Below are 25,770 nucleotides of genomic sequence, written 5' to 3' on the forward strand. Positions count from 1 at the left end.
CTTTAAATGAGTGAATAAACAGAATTCTCGTTGAATCGACGGGGCAGTTGACGACACTTGAGGTTGCTGTGGGTAGCAGTACCAGACGACGTCACGCCGGTTACATTCTTCACGAGCAAGGCAAATGTTGCACGAGATACTTTTCACAACGAGTCATCTTCACGCGGTTATGGTAGAATGTGTCAAGCGATTATTTCATTGACCGAATGGAGCTACTCTGTGTCGCCTCCCCCTTGATGCCCCCGAATGATGTAGCTCAATCCTCCTCGCGCTTGGTGCTGGCGCCGGGCTTCTCGGAGACAACGGATCCCTTGGCGATGATGCCAGGCTTCTTGGTATTCTCGAGGGTGTTGATACCGACTGCCTCGACGTCCAGCTCCTCGACGACGGTGATCTTGAAACGCTTATTGTTTTTTTTTTCTTTCTTTTGCGAACCCTGGGCCTGCCAATTCTTGTGGAAATAATTCAATGCTTTCTTGCCGTTGTTCGCCTGGATGTAGATTTTCTTGTCGGCGTCGACCACGACTTCTTCATCTGAATCGAAGCGACTGACTATCTCTTGCAAGTCCTCAATGTCTACAAAGTACAAATTAGAACTGCTGTTATCTTGGATGCTTGAAATTGGCTTCGCCATCACATGACCGCACCAGATACTGAAGAAAGGTGGACTAAGAGCCGTGCAATGACCTTGGTTCTATTCGTCAGATTCAAGTTAACTGCGAGTCCATATCCAACCTGCCTTAGGCACCCATAGGCACCCTCGTTCGTTTGTCTGGGTCATTTCCACTGTTCGTGGTACGGACGGGATTTGCACGACATCAGAGCCGTTGGGCTCTCTGGTATGCTTGTGATGTTGGAGGGGAATAGAGGACTGTTGCTCTTCCCATTTCGGATTGCCATATAATAGCAGGATTCTTGGTACCAAATTTGAGTCTCTAGTTCCATAGAAACCCCTGGGCTGTTCTAGCAATGGATACGGTAACGATCCGGTGTCGTCGGATTTGTCTGTAAGTTCCGGTTCAGACCCCCGTTGAAGTCCGTGAGGCGCCGGATGTCTGTCCAGTCGGATTTATTCCTGAGATGCCTCTTTCGGCATGTGGGGCGGTGCTAATCAACGCTCCCGTCCTCCAGCGGCAGGTTCTCCACTTCAGCGACAGGAGGAATTCTCTAGCGAAAGCGCGTATGCTTCCTCCAACTACGGTATGCCACGCATGGCTGGGTTGCCAACAACGATGTGACCACCATTGTTTGCTTCTAGGTGTTGTCAAGAAACCTCGTCGGGAGCATTTCGACAGCACATTCTTGCAGGAAATGGTCAAAGAGGACTGGGTCTCCCTCGGGTATCAAAGACCGTCTCGTCGGATACAGTCACCTCGGCAGGCTGCGTCTCGACGAACCACTGAGAATGATTTGGCTGTTTGCATACCGCGCGGTGTCGTCTGCTCGTCGACCTGCGAGATCCGTCTCGGCCATCCTGCAATTGAGGGGATGGCGTTGATGTGTCGTCTGCTCGTTGAACTGCTCGGTTTCTACCCCGGCCGTCCTCGAACAATTAGGGAGTCAGCGTGGGTGATGCCGTCTCCGTAGACTTGCTACCATCCAGGTCTTAAGCCCAAGGTCTCTTTGGATTGCTGAGAAGTCGACGTTGCCGTAGTATCTGCGTCAGTCATCTTAACCTCCTCAAAGGACTGGAGAGTCAGCACTGGCGATGTTACGGAAAGGTTCCAGATGGCTGGCACAAACTCCCCCTTGAGACCACTGTGGCCATGGAGAGTATCATACCCGGGATTATGACTGGATGCCTTGACGCTCGCAACCTGACTCCTAGCCGCGATAGTAGCTCTGATGCTAACCTGCCATGATAACAGCGAATCGTAACCTCTCATCCTGAATGGTGATCCCAACCGCCAATCCTGACCTCTGATCATGTTTACTGAACCTTTCCGCTGGTCGTTGCGTCCGAACCTAACCTCCGAACCCGACCTCTGAGCCTAACCTCTGATCCTAACCAATTCCGCATACCATACATCTAATCCTATCACTAACCCTAACCAGCATCATATGCCTCCATCTTCGTCTCAATCCATCTCAGCACATCTACCACGTAGCACTAGCCGTAGACCTTGTGCCGTGGGTGCTCAAACTCGCCAAACTCTGTGAATGAGCGCCAAAGTCATGCCCCTACGACAAGGAAAGCTTCCATCCAAACCTGTCAATAATCTCCTGCCAGTCTTGATCCGTGGACGTCGCACCGCCACCGTCAAAGTCCCTTGTCTGCCAGATTGTCCAGACAACCCTCTTCACCGTCGAGATATTGCCGATAGGCCACTTGCTGTCCAGGAGGTTGAATAGATCAAGAACAGCCTTGCGGTGTGCGTCACTGGAACTGACACACCCCGCGATGAACAGCGGCCACATTGGAAACGATCGCCTCGGCTGGTCCTCGACAATCACCTCGCCAAGACGACCCAACAGCGTCTGCAACAAGTGCGGAATCGCCCGAGTCCGTACGGTAGCGCCGTACACAATCAGCTGGAGGTAAATCAGAGCAGCGAACCGAAAGCACTCGGCGCTTTTGACGAGGTAGTCGTCGTGCATGCTCTCGGCGGAACAGTCCAACTCTCGAATGCGTCTCTCGAGGCGTGATCCCTCTTCCGTGTACCCGCCGTCCTTTTGAGCCCCTGCCGAGATCATGCTAATCAACTGAACTAGCTCCATCGAACAGCCGATTTGGGGGTCAATGGTCTGGAACGTCCCTTGGCCTGGCAAGAGCCGTTCGAGGCGTTGGATGGCTTCATCACAGTCGTCGGTCTGTCCATCATGATGCGGCGCTTTACATCCGGTCGTCTTCATCAAGACGTATCGAAATCGAAAATACTGGAGCGCGAGAGCGGCGCACTCAGGCGTGATCCAGTCGCCGTGGTTATCCATGATGGCCAGAGCGCCCCGCAGATGCCTCAACCACGACGGGCGAGACCCCTCGGCTATCTCCAAGGAGGCCTGGAGCACACACGTCAGGAGGTTCTCCTCCGCCTCGAGGGCGGTGTTGAGCTTCGACTGCAGCTGCGTCAAGGCGTTGATTTTGTATCGGATGGCCGCCCCGGCATGGTCTACCCCGTCTTGCGGGGTCCTCCGAACCATTTCCGCCGCGCTCAGTGCTAGGACGGTAGAAAAGAGAGGGCCGCTGCTGCTCAGGAGTACGGGCATGACGCACGTCCGGAAGAGGTTCCTCTCGCTGGGGACATACACCCGGCTGTTGCTGATGACCTCAAAGTCTGTCTTGTCAGAGCGGCTGTCTGGCGTAGACCTCGACTACTTACAGTACTGAACCATCATGCTTTCTCGTCCGCCGGGGAGCGTGCTTGACTTTGGCAGCCAGCTCAGAGCCGGCATGAGCTGCTCTTGAGACGACGGCAACACCCCTCCGGGGCCGTCTGCGTACTGCTGACAGACGAGAGCCAGCTCGTCGCTTCGAAGGTTCACAAAGGAATCGCTCGCCGGCGACTCCAACGGCGCGATGAAGTGGCCAGATGCCACGGAGAGGAGAAACTTGGACGGCGAAGACTGGCTCGACTTGACGTACACACACACGACGCCGTGCCTGCGACAGCTGGCGCACTTTGGCTTCCCTTCATCGCACCTCCGCTTTCGCCGCCGACAGTCCAGACATCCGGTTCGGCTCCGGGTCCCGTTGCCGGCCATGTTTCTTGATTGGTGGGTCTACGACGTGGTCATGGCCCGGTGGGAGAGCCATGAGATCATGCTCGGACGACTGATTTGATGAAAGATGCAGGTTCCAACAAAGGTGTCCTCCGACTTGACGCCGAAGACCCCGGTCCGCATTATCGGGGTAGATAAGGGGGGCTCCGTGTTGAGATGCGGGGATGGTCACCCGGGATTAGGTAAGCAGACCGACGATGGTACAGGGATGTGAGCCCGACTTCCCGAGGCCTTTGACTCTCGACGACAACGGCAGACGTCCAGGTCTGTGGGTCAAGAGAGAGTCTGGGGAACACATCAAAGAAACTGCCATCCCAACCGTCTTGCGGCGAGTTTAGGACTCCGGGCCCGCTCGGCTGGGGTGCCTTGACTCGCTGGGTCGTATCCGTCGTATCTTCCAACTAACATGCTTTCCGAATCCGAGGCGACGGACTATCGGATGAGGGGCTGGAGTCTCTGAGAGGGCAACACCATGCCTTTACATCTCACGAGAAAACATGTCCCTAGAGAATTCCGAAGATGACCTCGCCCCTGAGCCTGACGTGCCGGTGCGTGCTCTGAGGCGATGCCGGAAATCACATCTGAGACTGCAGAATATGACTGACACCCGTGCAGGGCGACACGGATTCAACCATCGGGAGTGTACGCAAGTTTCCATGCCTGGTGAGCCCTCTACTCACGGGATAACAGGACGATTTCTCTGCTACGACAAGCCTCCGAAGCTCTATCATAGACTACCGCGTCGAAAACGGCAGAACATATCATCGTTACAAAGAAGGCAGTTAGTCGCATATCCACGGCCTCCGACTCCCATACTAAATAAAAGCTTTCCAGAATACTTTGGACCAAATGACGAGCTGGAAACCGATCGGCTAGACCTGCAACACCACCTGTTCCTCCTCACATTCGACAACAGGCTGGGATTCGCGCCTCCGAATGATCCCGAGTGGAAGGGCGGCCGCGTGCTCGACGTCGGGACGGGCACCGGCATCTGGTGCATCGACTTTGGCGACGAGCACCCCAACGCGGACGTCCTCGGCTTCGACCTGTCGGCCACGCAGCCAGAGTTGTGCGTTGGCGAAGTCCGTTCTGGCGACATAGCTAACAGCGGCTCTCAGCGTCCCGCCCAACGTTCAGTTCGAAGTAGACGACCTCGACAACGAGTGGATCTACTCGAGGCACTTTGACTACGTCCACATACGCGGCATGTCAGGAAGCGTGTGCAACTGGCCCGAACTCCTCAAAAAGTGCTACGAGTATGCCTAATCTCGTCAACCCGCCAGCTTAACGCATCGATGCTGTGCTAACATCAGCGCAGCAACCTCAACCCCGGCGGCTACATCGAGCTCCAAGAAGTAGAAGAGACAATAACCCGCGCAGATAGCTCGACATCCACGAGCGATGCCTTTTCTCGATCACTCGCCTACGTCTCCTCGGCCCTGAAAGTCTTTGGGTGCCCCTTTATCCCTCTCGACGACCTCGCGACGCTCATGACGGAGACGGGCTTCAGCGACGTCCAAGACTGCCGCTTCATCTGGCCCCTCAACAGCTGGCCGCGCAATCCGCACCTCAAGGAGCTCGGGTCGTGGACGCGCGAGAACCTCGCCTCCAACACGGCTGGCATGATCATGGCGCCCATGACGCGGGTGCACGGGTGGAGGGAGGAGGAGGTGCACGTCTTTGCCGCCGAGGTGCGGAGGGATCTCGCTGATCGTGGGAATCACGCGTACTGGCCACTGTGAGTTGACTGACTGCCGGTGATGATCACCTGTGAAGTTGAAGATGGTGGCAGCAAGACTGACATGCTATAGCCGCGCTATATGGGCCCGAAAGCCTGAGACGTCCGAGTGACCCCCGCGAGCCGGTGCATCCGTTGCTTCGGACGTTGTCACACCGAGTCAACCCCTACGAACACCGCAGTCACATGCAAACACCACTTCTTTCAACTCGTGTTCTCATTCAAGCCATCATTACACGACTACATAGTTGAACAAATACCAGGCGCCGCATGAGGGTATCCAATCAAACCCCCCTACTCCAATGAGCCCCTCCGAAGCCTGAAAAAACCCATCCGGCCGAAAACGCCGTTTCATTAACACACACGAAATCCTGAGCCTCCCTTTTTGTTTTGCTCTATCCCGACTCCATGTAGTGCAAAGTATGCTTCCAACCAGAAAATCCCATCGTGAATTTGTAAAGATGCTCCCAAAGGAGTCTATATGCGAATGTAAAATGCAAGAGCGCAAAACGTGAGATCATGCGCGTTAGGCGAGGGTGGCAATTTCAGCTGCACCGTCGCCATCCTTCGTAGTCGTGTCCACACCGGCCGCCGCCCAGTTCATGGCGTCGTTCATGCCATCTTCCCCAAAAACGTTGGCCATGAACCCGTCGTCTGTGTTGTTGACGCCCTCTGGCGGGAACTGGAGCCACTGATCAACATCAAACTCTGTGCCCGTCATGGCGTTCCAGTCAATCTCCTCTTGGGTCTGCAGGAACTCGAGGTCGAGTGGGCCGGGCTCCTCGGTGCTGCCGAAGCTGCCGTTGGCGCTGGGTGTCATAGCCTCAAGCGAAGACTCGTGGTCCTTCTCGGTCGGCGGCGGGCTCTGCGCAGACAAGTCGAGCGCTGCGGCGTTGATGGTCTGCGGCAGGAACTCGCGCTGGGGGTTCGGCTTGTTGGCGAAGAGGGCCTCGCCGGTCGTCATGTAAGGGATGTTATCGGGCGGGGGCGTCTGCGCGCCAAATGTCGGCTCGGCAAGCTTGAGGTTCTGCTGCGTCATGGGCGCGGTGGTCTGCTGAAGGTTAATGTCAATGGCGGCCTTGCGGAGGGCCGCATCGAGGAACCCGGTGGCGTAGTCGGCGGCGGCGTAGATCTCGCGCAGCTTCTCCATGACACGCATGCACTGGCGGAAGCCACGAGTGGCGCGGTCTCTGGACTGCGAGACGGGGTTCTTCATTTCCAGAAGATGAATGATCATGGCCGGCAGGATGACGGTCACGCCGGTGGTGGGGAGACACCTCTCGAGGCGAAGCTGGTGGAGCTCGGCCGCCATCCGGGTGACGTGCATCGCGGCGTCGCGGACCCGGAGCCGGGACATCTCCTGCACCTGCCGGGAGGTTGTCGGTGCGTGAACTGGAGACGACGGCAGGAACTGCGGGCGATGCAGGGCCGAGATGGTGGTGTAGTAGACCATGTGCAGCAGGGTGCGCTGGACGGCAACAGTCGACCGCCCGTTCTTGACATCGAGGGGCGTCAGGGGCCTGTACTGGCAGATGGCGGGCAAGGTGTCGGCCCAGGCCATAAGCTCCAGGTCTACCGAAGTAACACACTCGACGTTGTCGAGCTTCTTATTCGGGAACAGCATCATGGTGCTGTTGACGGTGTTCTCCGGGCGCATCTTGTCGCGGATAAGGACGGAGTACTGGGCCTTGAGCATGTGGCTGATGCAGATACACAGCTGCGCCTTGGAGATGCACAGGGCGGCCAACTCCCGCTGCATCGAGACGTCGCGGAGCAGCATGCACTCGGCGGGAATGATCTTGTTCTCCTCGGGCAGAATCTCCAGCTCAAAGTCGTTCTCCTGCAGCATCGGCACGTCAAAGTCCTCATCCTTGATGCGGGTGGGCCTGCGCATGCCCAGGGCGATGAGGCGGTCGCGCATGAAACAAGACCACCAGATGCGCTTCCACAGCTTCTGCTTACGAACCGGCATGCTCGTGGCGGCCGGGTCGCGGTGCAGGCCAATGGTGTGGGCCAGCGAAATGGCAACGCCCATCCAGTGCCATGTGTCCTTTTGGTCGTCGGGGGTCTCGTACCAGTACGTCATCAGAAGAAGGGCCTGGACGAGGACGAGGCGATCCGACTCGTAGTCAAAGTCGTAGAGCAGCTGCAGACGAACGTTTAGCATGTGAAAGGGTTGAGCGTGGGGGTGACCCCTGTCGCTAGCGCGGCGTCAAAGAAAGTTCAGGGACGGGCCACTTACCCTCGTCTTCTGGAAGAAGGCCTTCCTGGCGGCTTTCCGCGTCGGGTATCCCGCCTCGCGAAGGACCTTCATGTCGACAAAGGCGGTGGCGGAAAACATGACGGCCTGATACAAGAACAGGCTGATCTGACCGCACAGCCCATCCTGGGCGTTGATGATGGCCAGAAAGTCGTACAGCTCGAGCAGCGGCATGTACGGATGAACGTATTCGACGTAGGACTGGAGCAGAGCATTCTGCAACGGTAGCGCAGGCAGAGTCAGGGCACCCTTTGCGTGCAGGTAGGTAACATCCTCCTGGGCGATCTTGGCGGGTAGCGGTTTCACAAAGGCCGGGAGCTGGCCGTGGAGGTCGGGCTCTTCGAGGGAGGCGAGGAATTGACTCGTTCGCCCGTCGCCGGCGCCGCCTGCACCGCCCATGCCGCCAAAGAGAGAGGCCTGGGCGAGTAGGTTGGATAGCAAACGACGAGAGTTGCCATCTGCTGACGCTGCGGCCGCAGCAGACTGCAGCTTGGTGAGCAGCGCTGCGCTGTCATGACGGTAACCCGATCGTTGATCTAAGATTCACAAGGTCCCGTGGTCAGCGAGTCGTCCCAAAAACATTGACCGCTTTGGTCTGGGGTGGGTTGGACGATGATAATGACTGCAGACCAAGGCTGGCATGTGAATGTGGATTACGTGTGAGAGGCTAAGGGACGTGGGAGGGACGGAGCTGGGGCCGCGGACGGAGTGCGGAACAGAGGGGGGGTACGCTGAAGAATCAGGAGAGACTTGACTGGACGAGGAAAGGCGGAGAAAGGCCCCAGGTCACGGGGTAGGAAAAGTCCAAGACGCCCCTCCACACTTTACCCCGTTCCGTCCCCTCCCCCAGTCTGAGCACCCCAGACAGGGCAGCGATGGGCAAAACCAGGAACAAAAAAGAAGACACAACAAACAGGGGGCGCAATTTGGATGTGCGGTGCGGAATTGAAAGATCCCACGCTAGAAAACTGATTCCCAAAAAAAAAAAAAAAAGTGTTGCAGGGCCAAAAAAAGAACTGTGCGACAGAGACGAAGGCAAACTTACAGATCATGTGCGGAACGTGACCCTCGATTCCGTCTGAAGAGCCGCCGGGTACCGACAGGCCCCCGAGAACACCAGGGCCAATTCCAACGCCGATTCCGTTTCCTCCTGCAGATCCTGAACCAGCAGCAGGAGCAACGCCGGCACCAATGCCAGACGTCGCATTCAGGGGCACGCCGGAGGATGCGGGAACGGGGTTCGCGGCGATGGAGCCGTTGACCGAGACCACCGAGGCATTGCTAGGTCGGCGCAGTTCCGCGCTGCTGTGAATGTTGATTGGGTTTGCACCCTTGGAGCGCAACTGTGCCTCGGCTCCCACACCATGGTGCCCCGCCGTGCTGGCAGTCAACAAGTTCTTCCTACAAACGCGCCAAGAAGTCAGCGGGGGTCAACTTTGCGGGATTGGGGGTTTCCCCATGGGCGTCATGTCGGCATCCCCAATCGTCCGCCTGCATCGTGCCGAGGCACCGGCGAGTTGCAAGATACCGGACTTCGGTCGCGGACGAAGATACGGAGACGTCAAACTCACTTTCGTCGGCGGCTCTCCTGGACAACGCACTCGACATTGTCCCATCTGCAGTTGCCGCAGGGCGCGCCTTCAACCACGTCGCAGCGGACCTTGCGCGCGCGACAGCTCACGCAGGCGCGGGCGGCTCTGCGCTTCGTAATCTTGGTCGGGGGCGCTCCATCCTTCAGGTCCGCGTCCGATGATGAGCGCTTCTTGCTCTGCTCCTGGTCCGAGGAGGTGTCGTTGGCGTCGTCGTTTTTCGGGTCCTCGGCAGCCTCGGCGGGCTCTTCCGTGGTCGCCATCGTCAGCGCCGATAGATCGGTGGCCGGCTCGGGAGCAGGCGTTGCCTCGGGGGCGGTGGTAGTAGTGGTGGTGGTTTCGGTCGCCATTGTCGCGGCACTCAAGCAGTCTCCCCTATTTAGAGACTGCTCGTTGAAGAGGCCGTTTGCTTACAAGTAAAGTAGAAAGGTGTCGTCAGTCTCGGGTGATGGCCGAGAGTATAGATCAAGAATCGTCTGTGATGTCCGGAGACTCAATACGTATGGAAGCGGCTTGCAGATGTAAGGGGCTCGCATATACGGGCGGCGGATGAGCTTTGCGTACACGTCGTCAAAGCTGGGGCGGTAGATCCTCGTCTTGAGGCAGGACACAAACGTAAACAACAGAACAAGGCGGAACGAGGTTGCGTTGAGATGAGCATTGAATGTTTCCAAGCCTGATACTAAATGTTGCTGCTGCTGTGGGTGCGGACGACCCTTGGGTTAGAGACCTTGTGTGTGGTGTGTCTGGGGCGTGTGTCTCGTGATTTGGTGGTCGATGCTGTGTTGGGCAAGGTCTGGAATTGGAGATGCAAAGGACGAGGCAACATCGAGCTCGAATTGTTTAGAAAAGCCGGAGCTACGGGCAAATGCTCGAGGTGGGAAAAGGGCAGCAAAGGGGAAGCGGGAATGTGGGGTCCAAGGGTGCGAAGGGGATGGGCGGAGGTATTATATTATTCCAATGGGATCAATCTTTCTGCAACAGACAGCCTGCCTGGAAAGAGAGAAACTGGGAACGGACTCTCTTTCTTTCGTCTGGAATTCCCACGAGGTATCCTTTGCTGTGTGTACCCCCCCCGGGCCTATGGAGTCAAGGACTGAAGGTGCACCCCCTGGCGGCCCCCTCCTCTTTCTGGCTCCTTTCACTCTCCGATCCATTGACGAGACTAGGCCGGGCGAAGAAACGAGGGAGGCGGAACACCCCTGCTCCTCCCCAGCTGCCCAGCTGCACCATTCTACACCTGGCAAGGTCAGGAAAAAGGCAGAGGGTAATAATTAAAGCAGGACCACTTCGACCACAGCACGACGTGGATCTCTGCGTACCCCGAATTATGGGGAAACGAAGCTAGCATTAGCAAGAACAAGTGCAAAGCAGCAAAATATGGAGAAGTGGACAAGAGTTAGTCAGGCTTGAGACAAGGATGCTGGATGAGACGGAGCGCCAGACTTTGAAGTTCCCTGCGGTGCTGCGGTACCTTCCTTACAACCTACAGTACATACCTATGTACCACAGTAGAGAGAGTACGTATCGGGGAGATTGTACGTACTCCACACGAAATACCTCACCTTCCCTCACCTCGAGGTCTCCCGTCCTCACGTCTTCACGATGCCACGCCACGATGCACTTTCCCACCGAGATTGTCTGCTTGCATTCCCTCCCATTCCACGCCATGACCTCGACGCCCTCGAGCTGTCAAATCTGTCTTGTCCGATGACCCGTGACCTGCATCGAGCGCAGTGACACAGAGACCACGGGACGTTGTTGCGTTTTCCAGGCCTGCCGTTGGACCTTGACCGGGATTGGCCAAGAGAGGGAAGCGTGGAACCAAGCCGCACTGCGCAATCGCTGCGCAATGTCAGGGCGCTCTTACATCGTTCTGCATCGATGTGTTCCATTGGTGACGGCTACTGACTGCTTACCTCACGGTGCCACGGCCTGCAGAGTCGAGACTACAGACTGACAGACGCCATGGGATTCTTCATCCAGCGCCTCCCCGTCCGCCACGGCGAAGCTCGCGTGTGCTTCTCCTGGTGGTGGTGGTGGTGGTGTTCCATCCCATATATCCTTTGTGCCACCTTCCATCCATCCGCTCGAGCCAACCACTGCGCCGAACATGGCAAACGAAATCTCACAACCTCCAACTCTATCACTTCCTGACCTCATCTTTGACACCTTCCAGCGCATCAGCAGACAACCTACAACCAAACAGCCGCCGCGCCCGCTGGCTTGCTTCGGCATCATCGCATGTGAAGCCAACTGCAGATGTCGTAATCGCAACTCCCACCATCACTGCCTCCTTCTAGCCAAGCTTGCATCTTTGGCCGTTTGGGACGCAGTACGGAGCAGCTGCGAATCTCTGGGGGCTCGGGAGGGGGTTGAACATGAGGGGCGCCGCGGCTTCCATAGTGGGGTGCCTGCCTCTCTCACCGGGCAGGTTATCACAGATCGTCGAGGCAAGTCATCTCGAGCACAGAGTCCATACAACCAAGGGCCCAAACTCTGCTGCGCCCGTCAACTATCAAATCGTGACAACACCCGCCGGCCTGCATTCGAGATTGCTGTCGACTTGCAGTTTGCGGCCTCGTACATGAGGCAATACCTGATTTTCCCGCCCGTAGGCAACTGGCGCACCCCGGCCGATCCTGCCCCGATCCCCTCTGCCCTAGGTAAGGTAAGCTACGTACTTTGTAGGAAACCCTCTCTTTCCCGTGAATCCACCCGCACTTGCTCTAAACAAATGACTGCTGTTGCTTCCTTCCTTCCTGGGCCCAGACACGATGGGCAGGCACTATGGGAAGGCGGCCTCTTTGTTCGTTACCACTTTCCTCCAGAGTCCAGCGTCTCCAGTGCTCCTACCATTTCGTGTTATCAACAATGGACCCATGCCTGCCATATCTGCTGCGTAGTGTGATGTGTCTCAGCAGCTGCAACACGTCCACCTTGCCGCATCGACGCTAGCTCTTCCATGTCGCCATGCTACGTACCGCCACGCCACAGCCTAGAACTTGACCTTCTCCAGAAAGCTCACCCGGCCCCAAAAACAACAAACAGACCAGCAGGCCCATCTCCTTCACCGCAAAACACCTGTTGTCGCTAGAGACTCGCTAGCCTTCTATCCTCAGTACTAGGTAGGGAGTCCAGAGTCCAGAGTCCACAGTCCACAGTTCACCTCCCGCGGCCCCGTATCCGACTGACCTTCTCCGCCAGATCCATTTCTCCCCAATCCCGTATGTGTCAAGACGAGGCCCGGACGACAGCAGGAAATAGGCAAAGCCTTGGCTTGAGGAGGCTTGGGTTCTTGGGGACCTTGGTACTCCAGTCCCGGTCCCAGTCCCCGTCGCCAGAGTTCCTGGAATCCAAGGGACGAATCGTCATCCAGGGATCATGACCTCTTCCTCCACGGCCTCCACCCGAACGCAGCAACCCAGGCCCTTGACCCCATCTCTCGTCACTCACACCTTGTGGAGAATGGCCAGCCGCCAATCACCAACCTGCAGCCGTGCCGTTGGCTGCCCCAGGGCTGGAACAAGTACTCCTTGAGGCGCCGCCCTCAGTACGGATACCTGCCTCTAGGTACCTCGTCCACCGGGTCACTATTTACCAGAGTCCAACATCACTAACCAGCGCCAGCCTCGCGAGTCAGGTCCAATCGAGTCAGCTCCGGTGTGGGCTCCCAGGATCACGCCCAGACACAGGCACCACAGCCAGTCCACCTCCGCTCACCGCAGCATCCAACCACAGACGCCTACATAATCCTTAGCCTATCGTAACCCTCATTCCCCCAGTGGCCCCCTCCAACTTTAAAGCATCACGAGCCGCTCTGCAATTTTTCACACCTCATCTCAAACTGCACCCGTGCCATTGGGTCAATTGCGCCTACCCTTAGTCACCACTCGTCACTCGTCGCTCACCACCAACGGACCGTGGCCGATGCGGCATTCTGGGCAGGTGTCCCAAGGCAGTCAAGCGCAACCAGCCTCAAGCGATGGCCGGCGTGTCTGGCGTTTTTGTGACTGTCTGAGGACACCACTCCAGCCTCGGGTTCTGTCATAATTCTGCACAACGCAGCATCATGACACCCGCCACTGTCAGTACGCAGTAAATTGCGAGCAGAAGGTGGCCCGCAGAAGGGGCCCAAGAAGCCGTGCAAGTCGGCTTCTTCACCAAGCCGGCTTCTCAAAGGCCACACCCTCGCTCTCGCTTGCCCCAATCCATCAGGGTTTCGTCGTCTCGTTGGATCGACACACGATACACGCCCTTTAGTCCGAAAGAACAAGACGCACAATTCCCGATTCAATCGCTCCCGTAATCAAAATCGATGCCCTTGCACCGGCGGGCGCCCAATCACGTCCCATTCCACACCTGGAAATATCTCCATTCGCCCAGCTGGATTCGGCAACAGTCGGGACTGGGGCGTGGCTACCCCTGTCCAGTACTTCCCACATACACAGGTCATCCACTCTTGGAGTCTTGACACAACAGACGCGATCACGATCCGTTTCCACGTCCCGACTGCGAGCAATGAACGGTTTGGATGAATGGGAAACACTGGTGGAATATTCACCCAAGTGCAGTCCTGAACCCCGGTGGGCACAATGTTTCGGTCAACGTTCCACCCCTGCGTCCTGTCCGCCCAAAACCTTCTCCCGGCCGAAGGTCCCTGGCGCCGACTCGACGGCACCGCGTCCATGCATGCCGACGTCTGTACGTACTGTACCACCGCGCAATTCCCGTCCCTATATCCCGGCCACCATCTCAAAAAAAAGCCTGTCCTGACTCCGTCCAAACCTTGACGGCAAGTAAAAATGGCCAGCAGATGTGACGCATCAAGATTAAGCCAAAAAGCCAACGAGTCCAATGAGCGTTTTGCAGAAGATCTGCAGCGCCGTCTCGTCTCGTTCAGTTGCTGTGTCTGGTACAGCCATCTTGTCCACCGTCGCAGGTCCTAATATCCATTGTCAGCTAGACCCAGGAGCCCCAGTAAATCCACCTGACGAAACACGCACTCCCTTTGCTCCGATGCCACTTGCCGGGCGTGCGTGCCTCTTGGTACGGAGTATGACGAATGCCGTATCCAATGGTTCAGACTGCCTCCGTACCAGCCGGCCAGACCATCCTAGATGTCGACCCAAAATTAGGGGCGTTTCTGAGCCTCACTCACCGCACTTGTATCGGAACCGCATGGCTAGTTGGTCATCCATGACTTTACGATAATGCAACGGCAATCAACGGTCGCGAGAGTTCAGCCAGATACCGTGTCTCCCATCGACACGGCACGCAGCCGGATCGGCAGCCTTCCCACGGAGCATTCGCAGGCACTGCCATCACAACAAGACATTCGGCACAAAATCTGGCATCCGTTGACAAGTCCCGGGGCAAGCCGCACAGGACACGAGGAGCAAGACAGTTCCCCCACATATGTGGAGGAAAACCGTGGGAAAGCAAAGCCGTCCAATCAGCGATGACGCCGGTAAATTGCCCCACCTAGATGCGAAATCTCCACCCGGCCGGCGAAGGGTGGGGTCGCCGACCTGCTCCGATCCTGATGTCCGAATTCACCCTTGCTTGCAGCCCACCAAGCCGCAAGCTCATCCACACCATCGCTTGTCAAATCTCCAGCGACTTTCTCTTTCCGTCCTGACGTGTGCTCCACAACTCACCGGCATGGACCACGGCTCCTCTTTTTGCACATCAAGGCAAATCAGGGGAAAGAAGCACGGGAGAGCAAAGAGGGGCAAGACGGGGCTGGATGACAAGTCAGATACTGCGTAGATAACGGGTGTGTTTCCGTTCGGAACACTGCTGCGTCTCCGCTTGCTGCTTACAATGCCACAATGCCTGCATCACGAATGGTTGGGGACGCACTTGTGAATGCGGGCGGATCAAGAATACAGCGGACAGTCAGAGTGGACACACGACGCGAACGCGCGCAAGGCAAGGCAAGGGAACAAAACGGGATTAGTCCGCGCGGACGGTATCCGTTCGGAAACCTGCCTGGGTTGGTGGCCTCTTTTTACTCTTCTGACTGCGCTTCCGCTTCCGCTGCCGCTTGCCTTGATTTTTTCCCATGGGGAAAACGCGGGCCCTCCAACTCCACGATCTGATGAGCTTGGCTTTCCGTCGTCCGATACACTAGTTTCGACTCCCACTCGGACTTGTGTATTAGTGATCCAATTTTCTGGGCATTCCTCATTCGTAGTTCCGCCTCTTGGGTGATTGATCGTTTGACGGCGGCATGAAACATATTCCGCCTTCCACCACTTTGCCCATTCGCGCACTTCCTGCACCGGGTGGGCCAGTCAAAAAGATAGTAGTTTGTACAATGCCTTGCCGACTATCGTGATATCTCTGCCGTGATACCTACACGGGCTACATCTACCCCATGCCAAAACACCCCATACGCAATCTGGTCAAATGCTTCACCCAACACGTAGACCCCCCTCCGTCTCCGCGTATCATCCACACTACACTATAGCGACTGCTGCAGCACATCACTTGCCCTCCTTGCCAACATTCCCAACAGCCGGCGCCGCCTCGTTAGCCTTGTCCAACCTCGCGAGCGACTTGGCATCCAGCCCGGCATACCACCGCCTAAGCAGAGCCGCATACCCCGTCTCCCCCTCAGACAGCTCCACAGGCGGACCCCGAATCTGCGGCAAATCATCACCAGCGTCCGCATCGGCACTGCCGCCACCGTCCCCTCCTCCCTGACCTTCTCCCCCATGTCCGTGCCGTCTCGTCTCGAAAACGGCCCAGCTAGACCCATCATTCGCCCTCAAGCCGAACCCGCTCCTCGTAAGCACCATGACGCTAAAGTTCCGCAACAGCACCGCGTCGCCCTGGTGAATCACGGGCAGCGCAGCCTTGTGCGGCCTGAAAATCTGCACGGCGACCGTCTGCGCGGGCGCGACGGAGTGGTCCGTGACGTTGAACGCCAGCATGATGCCGCGGGGCCCGCCCTTTGCGCGCTTCGCTTCGGGCGGGTTCGTGGTGGCGACGGCGAGCACGTCGACGGTGCGGCCCGGGTGGCTTCGGAGGACCTTGAGGGAGACGCAGTCCGGCACGTCGGCGCGGAGGGATTTGGTGAGCTGGGCTTTGAGGGCTGCGGAGGATTGTTCTGTTGGTTGTGATGTTGATGCTGCAGCACCAGACTCTTTTGAGGTGTCCTTGTCCTTGGCCTTTGATTCTTTAGTCTTGGCTTCTTTGGAGACAGTTTCCTTGCCCCCCTTGGTGACATTCTCCTTGGCGGTCTTGGGAGCTCGCGATGGTGACTTGATCGCGGCCCTAGCGGGCTGCACGCCCGTGTCCTCCTCCGCGTCCGCATCAGGTGAATCGCTCTTGAGCGCCAAACTCGCCGACCTGCCTCGGCTCGTCGTCGTCGCTGCCGCCGCCATCCCTCGAATGGGAGCGGCAGCGGCGCTGCTGTGAATATCAGGCGTCGTGCGATCTGATAGGCGCGTCGACCGTCGAGAAGCAATCGACGCACGGGCCAGCTTGACGCTGGGATCCTGATCCTTGCTGTTGGTTCTGCGGTGGCCGCGACCTCCTCGCTTCGGAGTTGGCTGCGCGGCGGAAACGACTTCCTCCGATGGGTCCTCGGCGATAAGAGACGATTGCGCTTCCGACGGTTGCGCCGACGAGTCTCGGATTTGTGATGACTCTTCGTTGATAGGTGAGGGCGCATCTGCATCAGCTTCGTGGGGGATGACCGCTTCCTTCTCCATCTCCACCTCCTCCTCATCGTCTAGCAGCGGTTCGTGGGGTTGGACTGGGGCCGCTGCGGGGGACTCGGCGGGGCGTTTGTCGTCGAGATGCTCCGCTAATTGCTCCGCCTGTTGTTCACTATCGTCTGGCACAGTCACCTCGGTGGTCTGCGTCTCGACGAACGACTGTGAGAAGGATTCGACGGTTTGTGTGGCGCGCGGTGTCAACTGCTCGTCAACTTGTGAGGTTTCTGTTCCGACCATCTTCTCCTCAAACGATTGAGGCGTTGGCGTCGGTGATGCCATCTGTGTAGACTTGGCGTCATCCAGCTCGTCGACGTCCATTGCGTCTTCAACTTGCGCCTGCTGTGCGTCCGTCGTCTCCAGGGGCTCCGTGATGGTCGTCTCAACAGTCACCCGTGACTTCTCGATAACCTCAGTCTCGGGGTGAGTGTCGTCGGCGGCATCACCTCCCTGAGAGACTGGGCGTTCCTCGACCATCTGCGTCGTGGTGATGGAAGTCGTAACCGTTTGGCCTTCCTCGTACATCATTGACTCCTCGTACAGCTGGCTCTGGATGAGTAGGTCCTGGGTGGCATCGTCGAGCTCCATATCGGAGTCTGCGGCATTGCTGCTCACTTCTTCGTCGACCGACATGTCGTCTAGGTCGCCCATGTCAACGTCCGCTGGCTCCACAGAGCCTTCGTCGTCAGACTTCATGTGCACCTCGACTGTAGCTTCTTCGACGTCCTGAACTGTAGTCTCATCAGGAATCAGTGAGACTTCCATGTCTTCATCGTCAGATTGAGGCTGCGTCTCTTCCACTTCCATCTTGGTGATCTCTGTCTCGTTGATCTCGACATGATCCGGCGTGACCTCTTTGGTTGAGTTGCGTACTGTTGCTTCGACAGAGACTGTCTCTTCCACTGCTTCAGATACGGTGACCTCGGTGTGTTCCGGTGATTGTTCTTTGGCGGCGACCTTGTCGTCGGGATCGGCTTGCTGCACTTCTTCTGTCTGCCCAGGCGCTTCAACATTGCTGGCTTCTAATTCTGGTGTCTGACGGCTGACATCCTCGACAGGGACTTCAGGCTGAACAATTTCATCCTCTGGTCGGGCGACTTCAGGCTCGGCAGCATCCTCCACCCTTGCTTGGAGACTTTCTGTGGTGAGAGCTTCTGATTGATCTGGCAGTGACTGACCCTCAGCTTCGTCTATGACCAACTCTTCAGGCTCAACGTCCTCCTCTGGCGCAATTGGGACGTCGGCAGCCTCAGTCTCTGGCTCTGGTGACTCTTCAACAGCCGGAACAGCCCGAACGGGGCTGGACACCTCAGCTACGGGAGACTCAACAGCTGGTTCCTCCTTAGCAGCTGAGACAGGCCGAACGGGGCTAGATTCCTCCTCAACGACCGGGACAGGCCGGACGGGGCTGGATTCTTCAGCCATAAACTTAACGGCAGGTTTCTTCTTAGTAGCGGCGACAGGCCGAACGGGGCTGGATTCAGCCACGAGAGACTCAACGGCGAGTTCCTCCTCGACAGCCGGGACAGGCCGAACGGGGCTAGATTCCTCAGCCATCGACTTGACGGCCGGCTCCTTCGCAACAGGTCGGACCGGGCTAGAAACCTCCGCCAAATACTCGACGGCCGGTTCCTCGACAGCTGAGACAGGTCGAACAGGGCTAGACTCCTCAGCCACAGGGGACTCAACAGCGAGCGTCTCCTCCCCCAGCACCTCAGAATCCTCGCCGTCGGTTCTGACTGGGCTAGATACGGCCTCCTTCGACGTTGCATGGCCAACAGGATCCTCGTTAAACGGACTGGATGCCGCCTGCTTCGGCATCGCATGACCGACGTTCTCATTGAACGGACTCGACCGCACAGCCCCCGTCTCTTCAACGCCCGTCATGCCCTCTGACGGGGCCGGTGTCTGACGGTCACTCCCGGCATCATCAGCCGCAAGCTCCTCCTCCAACTCCTTTTCGAGCTCCGCCTCGAGATCGTCCGATTCCCCTCGCGAGGTAGGCCGGGACGAGCTATGCGGAACGCCTGCCATGTGCGGCAGCTTCACCGGGCTCATCGTCTCGAAATCGTCGCCAATCGATCCCGTCGTCAGATCCGGGGCGGAAAACACTGCCGCCTGACGGGGCTTCGGTGTGGGTGTGCCGACTTGCGACGCCTCATCCTCTTCGCTCTCCGCATCAGACGGTTGCGGCGACGAGCCTTGTTGACTGGCCTCGTTCCTGGCACTTCCTTCCTGGCTCTCTTGATCGTCCATGTCCTCGTCTTCCATCTCATCGGCAGACCCATCGTACTGCGGTATCTGTCGCCGAGGAACCGCGGCGGGCTGTGGCGGTGGCGCGGGAGCTTCACCCTCGTCCTCGGAATCCGAGAGCAAGTCGATGACTACCGGTGGTCCCCCTCGCGGAGCAGCAGGCGGCGGTTGATTCTCTTGGTCCTCGTCTTCGTCATAGTCCCCCTCATCGTAGCCCTCCTCATCGTAGTCTTCAGATTCTTCGCCCTCCTCGTCATCTTCGGGGTCCAGTATTTCATCTTCTTCTTCCTGTCCGTAGTCCGACTCCAGGTCCGTTCCTGCGTCATCATCTTGATTGTTGCTGAGATTGCGGAAATGGGTAATGTCGTAGTCCCCGCCGGTATCGTCGGCCTCGTGCTCGGCTTCCTCGTCGCTCTCTTCGCTGCTCTCGCTGCTGCTACCACTGCCCACGGGACTGCTCTCCTTTTCTATGCTTGCGGCTTCTTCGCCTCGCTCGTGACGTCTCTCGGCGTATGTTCTCGATGCAAAGTTCTCCTCGGGGCCTTCTTGGTCTTCCGACATTTGGTCCTCCTCTACCCTAAGTGCTTCTTCATCCTCAGCATCGTCTCTCGCCTGACGCTCGCGGTCATCTTCCCATGTCTCGCCTTCGGCGTCCTGAGGACTAGACGCCCGGCCCTCATGCATTTCGCCAGACTCTGCAGGCTTCGCGGGCCATCTCGAGTAGTGTGCTGACGTGAGTCCCCATGGTATTTGCTGAGGCTCAGCGACCCCATCAACCATGACTGTGTGGTGGGGCTGCGCCTCCAGATCGTGCTGCTGCGGGTGGTCTTGGTACGCGGGTATCGGTTCTGCCAGCGGCTGCGACGTGACGACACCGTCTGGGCCGAAATGTGGCTCGTCGAGGAACGTCGCCGGGTAGTGACCATGCATAGGCGAGTGATCAAGCCCTGCCTCCGGGTATGCACTGGGTTGTTCATGAAACGTGCCTTCGGCACCGTAGTGTGGCTCCATGTCGTGGCCAAAGACCGGATCGAGAGGCGGCTGCTGAAACGCCGTCGGGTACTGCTCGTGAGCGGATGTGAATATCGGCATAGGCGGCGGCGGTCCAAATCCAAGCGGGGTCAGCCCGATGTTGGGGCTGGGAGGCAGATCAGACTGAACCCCTGAATCGATCATTGTCGACTTCGACGGCGTCTGCCAGTACGAAGGATCCTGCCGCGCCTCTGCTGCTACCTGGACGTCTCTCGGGGGGCTCGTCTCTTGCTCCACTGTCTGGCAGGCCCCGTCTACCATCGTAGGCCGTGACGGCGTGGCAACCGTTGGCTGCTCCTCAACCATTGATGTGTTTTCTTCCGCGGATGCTTCAGGCTCGGGGCTCGGAGTTCGACTGGCGTATGTCCAAACGCTGCTGTACCTGCCCGTCTTTGGCTTCTTCTTGGCCCGGGCCTTTGCTCCGTCGTCCGCCTCATCAAAGATGTCGAGGCCCCCATCGAACAACGATCCGTACGAAACCCTGGCACGCTTGAGGAACGCGGGGGAGGCAAACTCGTCGGCGCCAAGACCTTGATCGGCGGCTCTCTTGCTCAAAGGTGTTTTCGCGGGTGTCGCTATCGGCCCCGGGGTCTCTTCGACATCCTGGAACGTTTCGAGGATAGACACCGGTAGCTCTTCAGGCTCTGGCTCGGGTTGTGAGGGGTGGTCGACATCGATAACCTTGACCTCTTCGGAGTCGCTTATTTTCGCCTTTGTTGTCTTAGCAAACACCCCCCTCCAACGCACACGCTTAACCTACCTGGAGAAGCACCCTCTCCGTAAACCTCAGCTGCCACTCCAAACTCGTACCCGGAACGCGCGTCTTGGAGTCGTCCGCAACGAGCTCGACCCCGTCCAGCGACAGCGCAATCTCGTCGCCGCTGCCCAGAGCCGCATCCGCAATCGCTTTGGCGCTCGAGCCGGCAAACTCGACGCGCACCTGGCCCTTGGCGCGACGCAGGCGGAAGTCGGCCTCGGCGAGGAGGAAGGCAATGTTCTTCCTAACGATGCTGTAGGGCCACGTGATTGTCACGACGCCCCGGACGACGCGCGTATTGGGGTCCTGGAGCGCGGGGCTCAGTTGCGCGATCGCGATGGCCTCGGCGGCTTCGAGCTGCTGCTGCGCTGCGGGTTGCGGGACCCCAGACATCGCGTCATGAGTTTGAAGGGGACGCGGCGGAGCTGATGAGTGTGTCTTCGGAGATGTCGAGCATCAGCGGGGTGTTGTCGCAGTGTCGAAGGTGTGGTTGTGCTAAATGAATGTGGGATGGAAACGGTCGCAAAGGTCGATTCGGTAGCACCGCATGGTCGTGGTGTGGATGGAATGTGGAACAAGGGAAGCTCCTGCTTGAGCTGCACGAATTGCGCGGGAAGGCCCCACACCTCTGTGGCAGAAAAAAGCAGGCGGTGTACAGCGACTGCCGGATGGCTCGTTATCGATAAGCGGGGCTTCGGAGCCGGCTGGCCTTCCGGATCGTCGCCGAGTCACCTGACGACTTGCCATGGGTCGACCTTGCGCAGATTAACCTTTTGGACATTCACTCCGGACCAGAAGAGGTAGGCCATGGTAGACATGTCATTGTTGTCATCTCTCTCGCCCAAGCATCCGATTGCGTTGGCTTTGCGACGTTGATGTAGGGGAGCGGAGGGAGTCCCCGTTTTACCCGCCCGGTGTCCACCACTCTGTCCGAAAAGGAACCGATTAGGTGATTTCCCGCCGATATAACGCGTTGGCACCTCGTGGGTCCAAGATTTGTTATCTATAGTTTAAAGAGCGGCCACTAGATCATTCTTCCGTTGCATAGCACCTAAGGTCATCCATGTCTCACAGACCATGACAATCCCATTCACCGTCAAGAAGATCGCCATCATCGGCGCGGGGCCGACGGGTCTCGCAGCCGCTCGGTACCTCACGGCGCAGAGGGTCTTTGACTCCGTGGTCGTGTTTGAGCAGCAAGCCGAGGTGGGCGGTGTCTGGAACTACAGCCCGCACCCGACCACGTCTCGCCATGTGCCGCAGACGGACCCCTTTTGCCCGCAGGACCCTCCGCTCCGGCCGGGCAAGCCCGATGCGCCGCCCGTGTTCCCCACACCAATGTACGGCACGCTGCACGCCAACACGGTCAAGACGACAATGAACTACAAGGACACGCCGTTCCCGGACGACGCCTGGGTCTTCCCCTCGCGGCAGTCCATTTACAACTACCTGGTCGAGTACGCCAAGGACGTCCGCCACCTCATCAAGTTCTCGCACCAGGTCACGGCGCTCGAGCTCCGCCAAGAGGACGGCCGAGACAGGTGGGACCTCGGGGCCGCGTGCACCGTCACCGGCCGCAAGTTCAGCGACACGTACGACGCCGTAGTCATTGCCAACGGACACTACGACATCCCCTTTATCCCGGACGTCAAGGGCATTCAGGCCTTTCACGAGGCGCACCCGTCAGCAATCCTACACTCCAAGAACTACCGCGTGCCGGAGCCCTTTTCAGGCAAAAAGGTGATTGTCATCGGCAACGGGCCCTCGGGCTTGGATATAGCCCGCCAGCTCAGCCCGGTCTCGGACAGGGTGTATCTGTCTGTACGACATGCGACTCCGCCGGACAAGGTCGAGCACATTGGGGTGACGGAGGTTCCAGAGATTGTGGAGTATTTACCAGAGAAGAGGGCTGTCGTCTACAAGGACGGGACAGTGGCGGAAGATGTCGACGCCGTCATCTACTGCACCGGCTTCTTCTTCAGCTTCCCATTCTTGCCCGAGTTCCTCAAGCCAAATCTGTTGACGACCGGCAAAGGCGTCAGGGGTCTGTACCAGCACCTGTTCCTCATCAAGCACCCCACTTTAGCCTTTGCCGGGCTGCTGGTCAAGACGGTGCCCTGGCCCGTGGCGGAGAACCAGGCGGCGGCTCTGGGTGCGGTCTGGTCCAACGGATTGAAGCTGCCGCCTGTGGAGGAGCAGGAGAAATGGGAGCTGGACTTGTTCAAGAGGCGCGGCGACAAGAACATTCACGTGCTGCTCGACGACGGAGACGACGGCCGCCACCTCAACATGTTGCACGATTGGGTGGCGGAGTCGACGCAGAGAGGCAAAGAACCGCCATACTGGCACGACGAGCAGTTCTGGGAGCGCGGTATCTACTGGCCAAGCAAGCAGGAGTTTGAGAAGCGAGGAGGGAGCGCGACGAGTCTTCGGGAGCTTGGCTTCGTGTACCCCGGCATAGGGAAATGGAGGCACGTTGCGCCGAAGCTTTGATGGGCCACAAGCATAGAATCTAGATTTAGCGAATGCAAGACTTCACGATTCCCAGGATGAGCAGGATGATGACTGGCTGCGATCGCGAGACAATGGCGCAACGTCCAAACGCTGTCACTCCAGTGACATGGGAGGTCCAGAGCTCCCTTGACAGTATCCGCCCTCTGGAGCTCCTTTGAGAGTCAAGCTCAGACAACCCCTCGTGTTCAATCTGAGAGCTCCAGGATGAGGTAACCGAATGCAGGGTAGCGGGACAGGGGGAGCTGTCAGGCGAAATGGTACCGAGCGCGTTTCCGGGCCAGCGAGCGACTGTTTAATGACGACGGGTGGGACACTTTTTTTCGGTTGACAATCTGAGGAAATGAGCAGAACCGGACTCCGTACGCTGGAGTCAGTCGCGTCTTGGCCAGCTCTCGTGCGATGGAATAATCCTTTGGTCATCGCGATCTGCTGGTGCGTCCGTATGAATCGAGGTCGAGGAGGCTCCTAGGCATGCAAGTATCCCACGGTTCGACGGCTGGCGATGCGTCTCTGTCCAATCATTCCGGGTCCCCCAGCTGGATGCGTGATAGCAGGACAAATAAGGTGACCGCAGTGGGGGGATGATGATCGCCGGAAGCGATGGAAGCAGCCGATGGGCTGGCGCCACGCTCTGACTTTGTCCGCCTGGCGTGGCTGATCGAGCTGCAAAGTCTGCGCCTCGAGTTTGCCAGCTCGCCACTAGTGATAAAGCTTGCCGACAGCTTTCAGAGCTCTCTGGCAGTCTAGGTTGACATTCGCCGTCCGTGACCACGGCCGTGGGCCATGTTACTGTGCAAAACATGCACGTCTGGCAGGGAAACTCTCTGCATCCGAGCGTCGAGTGGCAGTGTCGTGCAGCCTGCCATCTCATGTCGTGGAGAGAACGTGCGAGGGTACAGGGTGGTGTCTGGAAGATGGTCAATGTGTGTGTTCACGTCAACCTATCTGAGAACGCGAGAATATCGCGAATGCAGAATCAGAGCCCAAAGTTCTGTCAAGGACTCCCGGGCAGCATGCTGGCCCAGGCGGTGGCTGCATCAAGTCGAGACAGGGACACCCATCGAAAGCCCAGCATGACGGGCACGGAAAGACGTCAAGATGCGGCGGACGCATCACGTAGTACCACTCTAGGGCATGGATGTTCTCTGCAGCCATGCAGGAAGCGGATAGCACCAGGGTCTTCAGCGACGCGCAGTCCGGTTCCTTTCTAACGCGCCCCCAATGCAAACGGCGCAAAGGCCGTCTCGCGACACGTCAGGATGTGCGGTGCTAGAGGCGAGTTGCCGTGGCAGTTGAAGCTGCTGTGGGTGCTGTATCTGTACAGCTGTAGAGAAACCAGAAAGGCACGGACGATGCAGACAACGACTACGCGGACGATGCGGATGGACGTGGAGAGATGTCGGTGGCTGAATCGATAGTTGTGATATTATTAGGAGCGTGTGTTGGATTGTCGAGACCAACTGGGCTGGACTGGCTGGCGGAAGCCGCGAAAGCGCGTTTGCATGACGGGGGTGCTCTGGAGGCCTATTAACCCAGAACAGCGGCCACTCCACCCCATCACCCACACGCATCGCCGCATTGGTGGACCACCACGACGCCCAGGTTCTTTTCAGGTGGCAGGACAGGCAAGAGGTACCTCGCCCACTGTTGTCCCTGCCTTCGGGTACCTGACTTTGGCCCGCATTCCCACTGGGCGTGGTGGATGGCCCAGCACAAGGACTACAAGGTCCCTGGCCATCCCCGTATGCGGCAACCAATATCCATCAAATCTCATTAATAAATCTCCTCTTTCTTTCGACAACGCCAGACACCTAATCTCCTTTTGCCGACTGCTCCTTTGCCTTTGCGCCTTGCCCTTACCTTCTTCCCCCAGTGTCATCTGTCGTCTCATCGCGCCAGCTTCAATTCTCTAACCTCGCGAAACATCCTCGTTCTTTCACCAACGACCTTCCTTTGATCCGCTTCTCTCTTTGAATCCTCACCAGCGACCTTGTCTACCTCACCACCCAACCTATCCGTTCTTTCTTATTCTTCAGCAACGCAGCTGCCTTTGAATCCCTGCGCTCCCTTGCATTAGGGAACTGCGCCGCGCCTACAACCACTGACGTCTGCCGTCTGGAACACCCTGCAACCACCCGAACGACAACCCGAGCAATCGACGTCTTTCCAGCAACCTCCAG

The 25,770-nt window shown here is 57.9% G+C and overlaps 8 protein-coding genes across 8 annotated transcripts; 3 read left to right on the top strand and 5 right to left on the bottom strand.

The window, feature by feature from the left end:
* Window positions 1-256: 256 nt before the first annotated feature.
* On the bottom strand, window positions 257-3,702 carry CLUP02_07760 (uncharacterized protein; the record flags this gene model as incomplete). Its single annotated transcript, XM_049286753.1, has 5 exons — window positions 257-576; window positions 1,398-1,474; window positions 1,645-1,842; window positions 2,210-3,275; window positions 3,321-3,702. 5 exons carry the CDS (start codon window positions 3,700-3,702, stop codon window positions 257-259), a joined length of 2,043 nt encoding a protein of 680 aa, XP_049143896.1.
* A 515-nt stretch (window positions 3,703-4,217) lies between these two features.
* On the top strand, window positions 4,218-5,571 carry CLUP02_07761 (uncharacterized protein; the record flags this gene model as incomplete). The annotated part of the gene is made up of 7 exons (XM_049286754.1): window positions 4,218-4,268; window positions 4,336-4,362; window positions 4,411-4,501; window positions 4,555-4,789; window positions 4,839-4,976; window positions 5,039-5,458; window positions 5,532-5,571. 7 exons carry the CDS (start codon window positions 4,218-4,220, stop codon window positions 5,569-5,571), a joined length of 1,002 nt encoding a protein of 333 aa, XP_049143897.1.
* Window positions 5,572-5,984: 413 nt separating this feature from the next.
* On the bottom strand, window positions 5,985-9,657 carry CLUP02_07762 (fungal specific transcription factor domain-containing protein; the record flags this gene model as incomplete). Its single annotated transcript, XM_049286755.1, has 4 exons — window positions 5,985-7,604; window positions 7,701-8,254; window positions 8,764-9,119; window positions 9,290-9,657. The coding sequence occupies 4 exons, from the start codon at window positions 9,655-9,657 to the stop codon at window positions 5,985-5,987; spliced, it is 2,898 nt and encodes a 965-aa protein (XP_049143898.1).
* A 1,129-nt stretch (window positions 9,658-10,786) lies between these two features.
* On the bottom strand, window positions 10,787-11,422 carry CLUP02_07763 (uncharacterized protein; the record flags this gene model as incomplete). The annotated part of the gene is made up of 3 exons (XM_049286756.1): window positions 10,787-10,996; window positions 11,057-11,141; window positions 11,232-11,422. 3 exons carry the CDS (start codon window positions 11,420-11,422, stop codon window positions 10,787-10,789), a joined length of 486 nt encoding a protein of 161 aa, XP_049143899.1.
* Window positions 10,913-13,077, top strand: CLUP02_07764 (uncharacterized protein; the record flags this gene model as incomplete). Its single annotated transcript, XM_049286757.1, has 4 exons — window positions 10,913-11,007; window positions 11,294-11,978; window positions 12,652-12,860; window positions 12,951-13,077. 4 exons carry the CDS (start codon window positions 10,913-10,915, stop codon window positions 13,075-13,077), a joined length of 1,116 nt encoding a protein of 371 aa, XP_049143900.1.
* A 2,721-nt stretch (window positions 13,078-15,798) lies between these two features.
* On the bottom strand, window positions 15,799-21,469 carry CLUP02_07765 (uncharacterized protein; the record flags this gene model as incomplete). The annotated part of the gene is made up of 2 exons (XM_049286758.1): window positions 15,799-21,030; window positions 21,080-21,469. 2 exons carry the CDS (start codon window positions 21,467-21,469, stop codon window positions 15,799-15,801), a joined length of 5,622 nt encoding a protein of 1,873 aa, XP_049143901.1.
* A 684-nt stretch (window positions 21,470-22,153) lies between these two features.
* On the top strand, window positions 22,154-23,569 carry CLUP02_07766 (thiol-specific monooxygenase; the record flags this gene model as incomplete). The annotated part of the gene is made up of 1 exon (XM_049286759.1): window positions 22,154-23,569. One exon carries the CDS (start codon window positions 22,154-22,156, stop codon window positions 23,567-23,569), a length of 1,416 nt encoding a protein of 471 aa, XP_049143902.1.
* A 25-nt stretch (window positions 23,570-23,594) lies between these two features.
* On the bottom strand, window positions 23,595-25,161 carry CLUP02_07767 (uncharacterized protein; the record flags this gene model as incomplete). The annotated part of the gene is made up of 8 exons (XM_049286760.1): window positions 23,595-23,780; window positions 23,852-24,016; window positions 24,077-24,289; window positions 24,381-24,497; window positions 24,544-24,622; window positions 24,675-24,735; window positions 24,803-24,996; window positions 25,052-25,161. The coding sequence occupies 8 exons, from the start codon at window positions 25,159-25,161 to the stop codon at window positions 23,595-23,597; spliced, it is 1,125 nt and encodes a 374-aa protein (XP_049143903.1).
* Window positions 25,162-25,770: the final 609 nt, after the last annotated feature.

This window comes from Colletotrichum lupini, chromosome 4, assembly GCF_023278565.1.
Source record: "Colletotrichum lupini chromosome 4, complete sequence".
NCBI classification, from domain to species: Eukaryota; Fungi; Ascomycota; class Sordariomycetes; order Glomerellales; family Glomerellaceae; genus Colletotrichum; species Colletotrichum lupini.